The sequence below is a fragment of the Camelus bactrianus genome, chromosome 7 (assembly GCF_048773025.1).
Source record: "Camelus bactrianus isolate YW-2024 breed Bactrian camel chromosome 7, ASM4877302v1, whole genome shotgun sequence".
Lineage (NCBI taxonomy): Eukaryota > Metazoa > Chordata > Mammalia > Artiodactyla > Camelidae > Camelus > Camelus bactrianus.
In genome coordinates, this window is record NC_133545.1 from 2,840,377 (window position 1) to 2,853,940 (window position 13,564).

Here is a 13,564-nt window from a genome sequence, read left to right on the forward strand (position 1 = left end):
TCAGTCTATGGTAGCTACAGCCTTATGAAATGTATTTCTTAAATAATAATTCTTGAAAGTCAAAATTACTCCTTGATTCATGGGCTGCAGACTGATAGTTGTGTTCTTAGGCATGAAAACGACGTGAATCCCGTTGTCCATCTCCACCAGAGCTCCTGGGTGACCACGTGCACTGCCAACGAGCAGCCATATTTTGAAAGGAATCATTTTTTTCTCAGCAGTGGGTCTCAATAGTGGGTTTAAAATATTAAGTAAACCATGTTGTAAACAGGTATGCTGTCACGCAGACGTTGTTCCATTTACAGAGCACAGGCAGAGAAGACTTAGCATTGTTTTAAAGGATTTTAGGAAAGACAAATCAGTGTTGGCTTCAACTGAAAATCACTGGCTGCATTAGCCCCGAGCAAGAATCAGCCTGTCCTTCAAAGCTTTGAAGCCAGGCATTGACTTCTCCTCTCCAGCTATGAAAGTCCTAGACGGCAGCTTCTGCCAATGGAGGGCTGTTTCATCTGTATTCAAAATCCGCAGTTCAGCACAGCCACCCACGTGAATGATCTGAGCTGGATCTTCTGGAGAACTCACTGCAGCTTCCGCATCACCTGCTGCTTCCCCTGCACTTGGATGTTATGAAGATGGCTTTTCCCCTTAAACCTCATCAAGCAGCTTCTGCTGCTCGGATCCTTTTTCCTGCAGCTTCCTCGCCTCCCCCAGCCCTCACAGAACTGAGGAGAGTGAGGGCCTTGCTCTGGATGAGGCTCTGGCTAAAGGGAAGGCTGAGGCTGGACTGAGCTTCCACCCAGACCGCTAACTGCTTCCCGTGTCAGCCGTAAGGCGCTTCTCTTCCTTGTCGTTTGTGTGTTCACTGCAGCAGCACTTCTAATTCCTTCAGGAGCTTCTCCTTGGCATTCACAACTTGGCTGACTGTTTGGCACGAGACCTACCTTTCAGCCTCTCTCAGCTTTTGACAAACCTTCCTCACTCAGTTTCATCACTTCTAGCTTTTTTTTTTTTTTAACATTTTTTTTATTGAGTTGTAGTCAGTTTACAATGTTGTGTCAGCTTCCAGTGTAGAGCACGATTTCTCAGTTATACATGAACATACGTATGTTCATTGTCGCATCTTTTTCTCTGTGAGCCACCACAAGAATCACTTCTAGCTTTTGATTTAAACTGAGAGACATGTGATGCTTCCTTTCCCTTGAACACTCAGAGGTCGTTGTAGGGGTACTCACCGGCCTAACTTAGTTCTGTTGTGTTTCAGGGACCAGGGAGGCCCATGGGAAGGGAGAGAGACGGGGAGGCGGCTGGTTGGTGAAGCAGTCCGAACACACACAACATTTATCAATTAAGGTCACCATCTTACATGGGAGCAGCCCAGCGTGCACAGAAAATATCTCACTACCAAAAAGACCAATATAAAAACCAAAAGATCTGAGATCTGCAGACACTAACTACTGCATATGAAGTAGATAAACAAGTTTCCACTGCGTAGCAGAGGAAACTACATTAATACCTTGTAGTGATCTATAACGAAAAAGAACATGAAAAGGAATATATGTACGTGTATGACTGAAACATGATGCTGTGTGCCAGAAATGACACAGCACTGAAAACTGGCTAGACTTCAACAATGATGAAAAGAAAAAAAACTCCAAAAGAATGCAAGTAAAGGTGTGAACCGGGTGACAACCACCATGGAATGCTAAGTGTATCGGGGAGCTCACAATGTAAAGGTCTGCGGTATTCTGAAATTGGTCATGATTTGATTTCTACCATTTGGAGGTGCAAGAGGGGACGCCTTCTGGTCGGAGGAACCTGTTCAGGGGCAGGTGAGACACCTGCAAGGAGCCCAGCACAGCGCCGCTCGCATTTGCATATTTGCATATTCATGAACTACCTGAAGGGCCCGACGGCTAGTGTGCGCATTCACTTGCATCCCTTTCCATCGGGGAAAGAGCCGGTCAGGGAAGTCACGGAGCCAGAGGAGGGTCACGGCAAGGCTGGCTGGGACGCCCTGACGTGGCCTTGCGGGTGAAGGGCCCCTCTCGGCGGCGGCAGGGGAGAGGGAACAGGGTTGAGATCAGGTTGTGGGTTGGGACCTTAAACTCCCGCGGACGTGGGCATTCACCGCTTCAGGGCCGCTTCTCTAGTCTCAGATCGTTGCTCAGACGTCGCCCCGCTCTCTTCCTCAGCTTCCTCCTATCATTTAAATAATCTCAAAGCGTCTGGGTTTCCAACCAGAAGAGAACAGCGGGGGAGCCGTCCCTGGAAAGGCCGGAGGACAGACGGACGGACCAGAGCCGCTCCCGCCCGGGCCGCCCGCTGCCCCAGCTCCCGCGCCCTCCCCGAGCAGGGGCGCTGCTGGCCCTGGGCACGTGCATGTGCATGACTGACGCACGGTGCTGCGCGCCGGGCCGCAGAGAGGGGGCAGCCCCCGCGGCTGGGGCACTGCGGGCGGGCGGGCGGAGGAGGCAGCAGCTGGACCTCGGCGGAACCGAAGCCCAAGCAGCTTAACCCGCGCACAAACGCAAGCCCGGGGCTCCGTGTTCCAAACGGCGGCGCCGCCCTGCGGTGACTTCTCTTCCCTGCATCCGAGGTCTGTTTACTTAAAGGCGCATTGACACGGAGCTTTGAGACAAGAATAACCCGGCACGACCGTGAACTGTATCCCTCAGGCCGTACACACTGGAGGCTCAACAAATGTCTGTACTGTGAGTGAAGACGTGGCATTTTAAGAAGAAACTTCATTGTATGGAAGAAGCCTTCCGATCTTCAAGAGGAATTCTTGCATTTTTCGTTACCGAAGGTGGTTTCTGAAGTCGCCTTACTACTTGGCTGAAACAGCTTCAGTTGAGATACACGAGCCGTCATGAGCTGCTGGTCTGGGAAGAAGTCCGCTCCTGTCCCTGTGTTTCCTTGAGGTGCAGCCGTCCGTACGCAAAGCACCCGCTTTCCCTGAACGGACATCCTCCCGGGAAACACCAATGGTTCTGACATTAAAATGTACTTCTCCTCAGCAACAGTCTGCACATTTTCTCCCCTCGATTAATATTAGAAAACCTTTTCTGCATCTTCAGTATTTTTAAGTGGGTTGAATCAGATTTTCTTAGGGGAGTAATTCTACCAAAGATGGTTTTTAATGCAAAAATGCAGGCGCGTCCGTTCTTTCCGGATCGGGTCCTATTTTGCAGAATACTATTTAATTCAATAAACTTGTCATTTTGGGAACCGCAGCATCCTACAGCCTAGCTCGGCCTCCCTTACCTCAGCAAACAGTCTCTGTAAACGGTGGGATCTATTCCACACTAAAGCTCAATAAAATGTTTATTTTTTAAAGAAAAAGGTATCGTTACACCAAAAAGAAATGAAGAGAATTTAAACAGCAGGTTACATGTTCTTGAGGCGAGAGGGGACCAGATGGCATGTGCACCGGTCAGGGGAGGGGGTGGCAAAGATGGAGACATCTCTCTTGTCCCTGGGACAGAGGCTCCTGGGACCTGCCCGAGTCCTCACCCAGGGGACTCTGAGCCCCTCGCTCACTGACCGGCACAGGGTCCGTATCTGTAACACCAGCCAGCTAATGTTTCCTCTGGTCTCCTCTAAACCCCAGAGCGTAGGATTCTAGGATTCCTGTGTTTCTGCCTCTCACCAGAAGCTCATCCTGACTGATCTGATTTAGAATTTATGGCCCATTTCAATTCTCGCCTGTAACACAGACTTGGCCCTACCGCTCTCCTTTGATTCCCTCAGAGCATTGGACAAGAAAATGTTCGACTCCGGAAAGCTGAAGGTTTATTCTTTCTAAGGATGAGCATGACCATATGAGAAAAGAGTCAATTCTCTTTAAATTGATTTTTGGTATGTAAATTCAGTCAGTTCTTTAATAAAGATCTTTAATTGCATGTGTACTCCAAATCTTAGTGTCATTATCTTTGGGAAAACAGGTTTTCCCAGGTTATAAAGCAGTAGCATTCACATCGACTGGTACCTGCTCTAAGCATAAACATCACTTACTGTCATCAGAGTAAGTGCAGTCGGTACCCAGATCAATACTCCCTGTGCATGAGAAGATGAGTTTTTTTTTTTTAATGAGATGGAACACATCCTCCTGAAGTATTCTCTGCATTACTGCAATTGTGCTGTAAATGTGCAAAGCCTTAGGACTTCATCTTTCAATTATGTATGATATGCAACACTCGCTCCCAACACCTGCAGAGAAATTTCCCGTATACTCAGAGAAACTGTGCTTTCATCTTCTTAAATTAGTGGGGCTTCAATTTCACATTATCTTTAGCCGCTCAGCCTTTAGAATTACCAGTTTATTGCTTCTGCTTGGCTATACTAAAAGTTGAAACCTAAAGTCATTTTCTGCTTTATTGACTTGCAGGAGGGAAAAATGAAATTACCCCGGTCATTAAAGAGAGTACTTACAATTTTTTTGCCTTCTATTAACACTGTAGAAATATTTGTTTCAACATTCCGCAGTATCACATTTCCCTTCTGTTCTCTGTAGATGAATTCTTTATCTACAAGAGAGGAAATAAAAGAGAAACATGAAATATCAAGGAGCTCACTGGCTTTGGATGGACACTTATGTGAAAAGAACTGACTAGTTCCAACAGAAATGTACCCCGTGTTTCATCCAAGGGTCCTTTAAATACGGTGAAATAGATTCAGCGCCTTTCAATTTAACGTCATGGGAAGCTTCTCTCTGAACCTCTTCTCCTCTACACAGCGACACGTCACGCACAAGCACACACATAAAAGTTTGGAACATTCTAGAATGTCCTTGAGTGGGACACGCAGAGTGGGCTCACAGAGCAGAGTAAGAAACCTGCTACCACAGGGGTAGAAGACGGTTGGTACTAAAGGGCCTGATTTGCTGCATCTGAAACTCTGGGTAAGTACACGCACAGAAACCTACACCCGCATCCTGCAGAACCGTTGTCACTCTGTCCCCAGTGTCCTTTGCTAATCCCAGAGGAACTGGCAGTTTTGCTGTCATGCATGTCTTTGAATCAGTACCTCATATCCTCAGTGACACAGGTCCTTTGTTTAATCAACTGAGATGTCAAAGATCCCCGTGGAAAGTTAATGGAGCGCTTCCACTGAACGGCACGCGTGTACAGGCATGGAGGCATGTCTGTGTGTGTGTGTGCGTGCGTGTGTGTGTGTGCGTGCATGTGTGTGTGTGTGTGCGTGTGTAGTGTGTACACTTCCTACAAGCCAAAGGGTAAACTCTCTGAAAGGACTGTAGGTGGGGAGGCAGGGCACACAATAGGGAGGAGAAAAAATACTACCTTTCTGAGTGAAGGTGGTAACATTGAGCCAGTGTGAAGGTAAAGGCATTTCTCACTATAATCAGTCGATCAGTGAAAAACACTGTGCAGACTGGATTGATTCTAATGGTATCATCATTCCTCCTCTTTCTTTTTTTTTTTTTTTAACATTTTTTATTGATTTATAATCATTTTACAATGTTGTGTCAAATTCCAGTGTAGAGCACAAAAAGAAGAGGTTAAAGTGTCACTTTATGCCGATGACATGTTACTATATATAGAAAACCTTGAAAGGTCCACATAAAAACTTCTAGAGCTGATTGAAGAATTCAGCAAGGTAGCAGGTTACAAGACCAACATTCAAAAATCAGTTGCATTTCTTTACACTAACAATGAATCAACAGAAAAAGAAAGTAAAGAAACAATCCCTTTTAAAATAGCACCCGAAGTGATAAAATACCTAGGAATAAATCTAACCAAGGAGGTGAAAGAATTATACACTGAAAACTATAACCCACTGATGAAGGAAATTAAAGAAGACGTTAAGAAATGGAAAGATATCCCATGCTCTTGGATTGGAAGAATCAATATTGTTAAAATGGTCACACAGCCCAAGGCAGTCTACAGATTTAATGCAATCCCTATCAAATTACCCAGGACATATTTCACAGAACTAGAACAAATCATAATAAAATTTATATGGAACCATCAAAGACCTAGAATTGCCAAAGCATTACTGAAGAGAAAGAAAGAGGCTGGAGGAATAACTCTCCCAGACTTCAGACAATACTATAGAGCTACAGTCATCAAGACAGCATGGTATTGGTACAAAAACAGACATGTGGACCAGTGGAACAGAATAGAGAGCCCAGAAATGAAGCCACAAACTTTTGGTCAACTCATCTTCGACAAAGGAGGCAAGAATATACAATGGAATAAAGACAGTCTCTTCAGCAAATGGTGCTGGGAAAACTGGACAGCAGCATGTAAAGCAATGAAGCTAGAACACTCCTCTTCTGTCTTTAATCTTCTTCACAGAATTACATTCGTTTCTGTTTTCTTTCTTTCTTCTACTTGCTTTGGCTTTGATTTTCTCTTTCTAGTTTGTTAAGGTGAAAATTCAGACCTTTGGTTTGACTCTCCACCTTTTTACTAGAACTATTAAAGCCAAAAACGTCCCTCTGTGGATGGTGTTGGCTGCGTCTCACAGATCCTGATGGGCCGGATCATGGTATTTTTCAGTTCAAGTTATTTCTGATTTTCCTTGTGAAGTCTGCTTGGCCCAATGACTATTCAGAAACATGTTCAATTTCCAAATATGTAAAGTTATTCTGGCCCTCTTATTTTTACTGATCTTCAATTCAAATTCGCTAGATTAAAGAATACCCTGTACATGGTTTCAGTCTCTTAAAACTCACTAAGACACTTTGTGGCCCACAGTGTGGTCTGTCCTGGTAAAGCTCTGGACGCACATTCAGTGACATTATTGATACGGATGCGTTTGGTTTATCATCTTTTCCTGTTTTTATTTTTAGTTTGTTTCTACTTTCCTCCTCTACTTCCTACTTCCTTCTTTCTTTTCTCTTGACTTCCATGTTGTGTTGGAGTGTTTTTTAGCATTTTGATTTCCCTATTCTCAGCTGTGTTCTTTGCCTGCCTTTTAGTGGCTGTCTCAGGGATTATAACATACATTCACCGTATACTTTCAGCATCCACAGAGAGTTACTAATGTACCACTTCTCATGAAATACGGAGACCTGTCAAGTTTTCGGGTCCACACCCAGGCCCATGCTGGGATAGCAGTGCTGTGCATTACAGTGACAGCCTGTATGTATTCCATAACACTATAATTATTCTTTATAACAATATTATTATTTACAAAGAAATTAAGAAGAAAAAGTCAAGACAAAAATTGCCTTTTGCACTACTATCCACGATTTACCATTTCTGATGCTTTTTAATTCTTTATCAGAAATATGTGTCCCATGGGCTTGCATTTTCCTCCTTGAAGAACTTCCTTTAGGGTTTCTGATTATATGAATTGGCTGACAACCAACTCTTCTAACTTTGTTTTATCTGAAAGTCTTTTTACTTAATCTTCATTCTTGAGAGCTATTTCTCTTAATATAGATTTCTAGGTTAATCTGTTTTCGTTTTCCTCTTAGCATTTTGAGGTTCTGTTTCACTCTCGTCCGGTCACCATGGCTTCTAACGAGAAGCCAGCTATTAATTCAATTATTTCCCTGCATGTCGTTTCTGTGCATTTTTCTTTTGCTGCTTCCAAGAGTTACTTGCTGTCTTTGGTTTGCAGCAGTCTGACTGCAGTGCAATTCAGGAGGGGCTTCTTCTGTCTCTTTGATGTTTGCTGAGCATCTAGTATCTGCAGACTTATGTCTTCATCAAACCTTCAGCCATTAATTTGCCAAATACCTTTTGTCCTCCTTCATCTGTCTCCTCGCTTCCTGGGATTCCCGTTTCCCATGGATTGGGCAGCCTGACGTCATCTAAGTCTCTGAGGCTCTGTTCATTAAAAACGGATTTCTCTCTTTTGACCCTGAGTCATTTCTGTTGACTGCCTTCCAAGCCACTTTGCCCTTCCTTTGTCATGACTCTTTGACTAACAAATACACACAGTGATTTTCTTAAACTTCAGAATCGGTATTCTTCTGTTTAGGAATTTCCACTTGGTTCTTTTCCTCGTTTCTGTTTTTCTGCTGAGATTTCTCTGCTGAGCGTTTCCTCTGTGGAACTCATGCTCGTGTTAACTCACCGAGGATATTTACAATAGTTCTTTTAAAATCCTCGTCTGTCAGTTCCAAAATCTGTTTCATTTCAGAGTCAGACTCAATTAATTTTTTTTTACGTTGAGAGTATGTTCCATTCTTAAAAAAGAATTCTTTGTACATAAGGTAATTTCACAGTATATTCTAGACGTTATGGGTTACCTTCCAGACATTCTAGGTTTTGTTAGTATCCTCCACTGCTTTGCGATAGCAGGCCATTTTTTTTTGCTAGGCCTGGATGGCCACCTCTGTCTTTCTGGGCAGCGTCTGCACCATCAGCTCAGATAGTGTATCTGGATGAACTGCTGGGGTTCTCGTCACGGAGGTTTGGTTCACGGTCAGTCAGATACTGCTGCACCTTTCAGTTTTATTAATTCCTGTTCTACCTTAGCTCATCATCCCCCGTTCCTTAACTTTTAAGTTTGACACTTAGCTTATCAATTTCAGCATTTCTTCTTTTCTAATACAATCTCAGCTGGTGCTGTAAATTTTCTTAATGACCTCATTATTTGAGTCCATAAGTTTTAATGGGTGGTGTTTTCAGTACTGCTTAGTTCTGTGCATTTTTGGTGTCTCATAATCTCCTCTTCAACCTGTGAGTTATCTAGAAGTTCCAGTTTGCAAATGTGTGGGAAACATTCTCATCTACTATCATTTTGTTACTGACTTGTGATTGCCTACATGCAGCCAGAAAAGTCTGCAGTATTAATTCTTTGAGATTTGCCGAGACTGGTTTACGGCCTGAGGGTGTCTATTTTTGCAAAGGTTTCTTGAGAGAATGTGTGTCCTCTAATTGTAAACTGAGCTCCCCGTGTGGCACGTGAAGTAACCAGGTCAGCTGTAGCTTCACACTGACTCTCACTTAGCTACTATTTTGTGTGTCTGACCTTTCATTAAGTAAGACCGTTGGATGGAAAATTTCTAGGATAATGATGTTTTGAGTGACTCTCTCCTGGAGAGCTCCCACATTTTGTTTCACATATTTTGTGACTATTTTGTTAGATTAATGCAAGTGTAGAATTTTCCTCTCTTCCTGGAGTTTTGCAACTTTTCTAACTACATTTTCTCTCTCTCGTAATGCTTTTTAAAAAAGGACAAGTCTTTTGCAGAACAGGTGAAATAATAGTATATACAGCCTCATCTTGCCCACGTGGAAAGTCAAGGAGGTGATATTCCTGAGACACATGACGTGCCCACAACCGTCCCGGCTCCAGGGCTCACCGCGCTGCCGTCACCACCCAGCAGAGGAGCTGGACTCACCCCTGCCTCCCTTCTGTCTCCCATCTCCCGCATCTGACCCTCGCCTGCTCATCCTTCCTCTGGAAGACTTCTCGAACCATCGCTTACTGCTCATGTCCAGTGTTCGTGCCGTCACCCTCGCCCTCACCGCTCCAGGGCCTCCCAGTGGGACTCTGTCCCATCCTCTAAGCCACACTTCTTTAAAAAAAGTTTTTTTCTGCCTCCTTGGCAGAGACCACATGGGCCAGACTCCTTAGTCTGATACCCAAGGCCTGGCATGCTCTGGCCGGGGCTTTTCTCCCCTGTTAATCTGTCCTCCCCCACCGAGCACCCCAACAACGGCAGCCTCTCCTGCCTCCCCGAAGCCTCCTGCCACCGCCCTTCCCTGCGATGCCCACTCCCCACTCCCACCAGGTGAAATCTTCCTGGGCTCAGCATAAAAGGGCTCTCCTCTGTGAAGGTTTTCACGCCCCTGCCAGGTGGAATCAACCCCTCTCTGCTGACGCCGGGTGTTCATTCATCCTGCTTCATGCCACCACAGCGGGCTGGTCACTTGTCACTACAACTCTCTGTCTGTCTCTCCCACCAGAGTCACGATTCCCAAGGGAGGAGGCCACTGCTCTTTGATTTCCTAACACTTAGCAAAATGACTGATACGTACGTAGGTGCTAAAATGATGTATGATGAATGAACATACCCCCCAATTTTTTTTAGAATAAAGATTATCTTTTAAAAAATGAATTAACCAATTCATACTCTCCTGAGTCTGATTCACCAAATATCCCACCTCCTTGAGAAACAACAGGCAGAGCTCCTTGGAAAGCGCGGGCGCTCTGCCAAAGGGGGTCCCATCAGAGGCGACGTGAAAGGACGTCGGGAGGAACGCGGCGGTTTTCTCAGATTGCATCTTTTGCGCCTCCGTGTGAGAGTCTGTTATAGCTGTTTTTTATCCCCGTCACCGCGGTGCCAAAGGTGTCACAGGGGAGCGCCCCTGAGTGCTGAGGCCAGGGAGGGAGCTCAGTGGGGATTCTAGGGAACAGAGAGAGTGAGGTTCTCAGCAAGAGCTGCCCAAAGAAATGCCTGCACACCCATTGGCTAGTTGTTTTTCATACATCAAGTAGCCAGGGCTCTGCATTTAAAATATATCATTAACTTAATTGTTCTGTATACTATAGTAATTCTTCAAAGCTCAGAAAGTTAAAGGAAGAGGAACAGGTTGCCTTGGTCGCACAAAGAGTGTGATTTCTTTTCTTTGCATTTTGTTTCCCCAAGTTGTGACACAACAATACACAGCAACGCAACAAACTATTATGCTTACTCTTCCGAAAAAGAAGATAAAATTCCAGTCATTTACTCTGAGGACCATATCAGCTCACTTTATGTTTTGCTTATTTTTGCTGAACAATAATGTATTTTTCAGACAGCTTCCAAAAGTCTTACCCACCGTGAAAATTTTAAAAATGAATGCTATTTCATGGCACTACAAGATTTCGTAAAAATTGACATGATCTAGTTCTCATTGCCAAGTATAATCTGTATATGCTGGTTGGCTTTGAAGAGCATATTAGTCCTTGGTTACGTAAATGTTACAAAGAATCGATGTGCAGAAATAGATTTTAATTTCTGAAACAAATAGTGCACATGGTCAATGCAGTAGATTTGATTTTCCCCTTGGCTGTCTTCTTTTAATTATAAATAGCTGCCAATAGAAACAATGTTCTTCCCATTTACTGCTTACTTTATTTTTCTGATATAATTTATCTGTATTTATATATGTTCTGATAACACAGAGCATGTATTTCCTAAAAAATGTAAGAGCATGTATTTCCTAAGACAGTCAATACCCATATGATGGTTATAAAATATAAACCCCAAACACCCCCACTACAGTCTAGAGATACCACTGCCCCTCGAATGAAGTTAGGGTTCCTTCTGTGAACAGTTGATTCCAAGTCTGGACAGGAACGACACGGAAGACCAAGGAAACTATCCAAGTCTATTAGGACCAGGTCACAATGACTCAGGAGCCACCTGGAGGAGGCTCCCACCTGCCAAAGACTGGATGTCTGAAGCATCAGTAAGGATAGCTGCAGTGGATTAAAACTCATGAGCGATGGATAAATTCAAGAACTTAGAATGATGACAGAGAGACAACCAGCTCGATTCACCATCATCACAGAACACTCATACATTAGCATGCTGTTTAAAAAGTGGTAAAGAAACAGAAAAGCATCAAGATTTCCCTTCTTTCCCATACAGACTGTATCCTTGGGTAACCCAGTCACAGACAAGGGCAAGTGCCACCCTGTGGGAGTATTCCAGTTACCAGTGGGAAAGACTGATGGCACTAGAACATCGCCATACTGCAGCGTCTAACGCTTTAAGGTTCCGACCAGCAGGGCTGCTGCACCACAGAAGGAGGGGCAATTAGCATCCACTGCCTCCTGAAGGAAGAAGGCGACACTGCTGATCACGCGCTACCAAAACCAGAACAGAACCCCGCAAATCCAGTCAAGCTGCTAGACCCAACTGGAGCTCACAGGAAGCAGGGGACAGAGGAGCATTCTGACCACTGCCACAAGGACACGAGCAGGAGACTCTGAGAAACTACAGGGAAAATGACCTGGTTTCTTCAAATCGTAATGACACTTATATGACAATGGGAAATGTAACCACTAGTAAGATTACTAATGTTATTAACACAATTAGTAGGATAATTAATGCTGATGAGAAACTATTGCTTTTGGTTGGGGTTTATTTTTTCTCTTGGTGTGACACGGTCCTTTATGTTCTTCTATAAGGTAACAAGTTCGTATCTTTGAGAGCTGTCCGTGGTGCGACGCGGAGGATGAAATGAAACGGCGTCGGGGATCTGCTTCTGGCTGACAGGCGTGGGGGGACAGGAGGGCAGCACACAGCAGGGAGGGGCCTGGCCAACAGGAGATACGGCCGAAGGTGCGCTGTGGGCACACAGGAGTTTACTTACTATTCTTTTTCCTTTTGTTTAAGTTTAAATGCCTCTATAATTAAAAGTTAAAATTGATTCTAAACTTCAAGTAGTTAAAAACGATCATGCAGCTATCACGAGACTAAAGCTACGCTGGCTCATTCCCACATTTTGTCCTTTCTTGGGCGTTGGCAGAAATTTGTAGTTAACAAAAACTCATGTGATGTTTTGGTTGCAGGCAGCTCGTGGTTGTGTTTTCATCATGTTTCTCCAGTGCCCACTAGGCCATAGAATAAAAGTTCTGCACTCTCTCCCTCCGAGGTCAGGGGCCAGGGAGAATGCGCCGTAACCAGTGGTGCCCTTCAGCCCCGACGCAGACCCACAGCCTCCGGCCACGGGCGACTGCTCCTTCAGCTTCCAAACAGCAAGGCTTGGGTGGAGAGTCATAGGAAGAGACGACAGTAATTAGAAAGCTGGTACTAGGATTTACCTTACTTTAGGAAACATAAGCCGAATGCAAATATTTTCAGTTGGACCACATTTATAATCTAGAACTATGGCCACTAGCCACGTAGTCTTACTAATATAAAATTTTTTTATTCTTATTTTTTATTGAAGTGTAGTTGGTTTACAATGTTAGTTTCAGGTGTACAGCAAAGAGATTCAGTTATCCATACACATACAAATATAAATATATGTATTTTTTCAGTTTCTTTCCCATTACAGCTCATTACAAGAAACTGAATGTAGTTCCCTGTGCTCTACAGTAGGTCCTTGCTGTTTATCTATTTTATGTGCAGTAATGTGCGTCTGTGTATCCCACGCTCCTAGTTTACACCTCCCCCCCTTTCCCCCCGGTAACCACAGTTTTCTACGTCTGTGAGTCTATTTCTGGTTTGAATATATGAAAAAAACTCACAAGTCCTCAATGCTCCTCACATAATGGTACTTTCCACAGCTGGAGGTAACTATTACACCAACTCCTTACTCTGAAAACTGGTCATTAAAAGTCAATAACTAGGGTGAATCCTGCTTTTTCAGTAGTTTGGGGACCCAAACAGCCCGTTCATGAGGGAGAGCGCCTCCTCCCAGAAAACTACCCACTCTTAAGTAAAAAAGGAAGGACGAACTTAGAAAATCACCATTTTCAGAAGAAATGATGAATTTAGAAAATCTCCACTTCGCAGCCCCTGGTGAAACGCCTGATTCAGGTGAGGACCCTCAGCAGGCGCTACACGCACTCAGAGAAGAGGCGATGGGAGGTTCTCCTGGTGGTGCCAAAATGTTACCCCAGAGGAAACACGCCGGTGTCAACG

The 13,564-nt window shown here is 44.3% G+C and overlaps 1 protein-coding gene across 4 annotated transcripts in view; it reads right to left on the bottom strand.

Annotated features, from left to right (window-relative positions):
- DPP6 (dipeptidyl peptidase like 6) overlaps positions 1 to 13,564 on the bottom strand; it is an 846,122-nt gene that overhangs the window by 229,320 nt on the left and 603,238 nt on the right. For all 4 annotated transcript variants that reach the window (XM_074366690.1, XM_074366691.1, XM_074366689.1 and 1 more), the window contains exon 4: positions 4,432 to 4,526. In XM_074366690.1, coding sequence (XP_074222791.1) covers positions 4,432 to 4,526 — 95 coding nt within the window. The remainder of the gene's footprint in view (positions 1 to 4,431; positions 4,527 to 13,564) is intronic.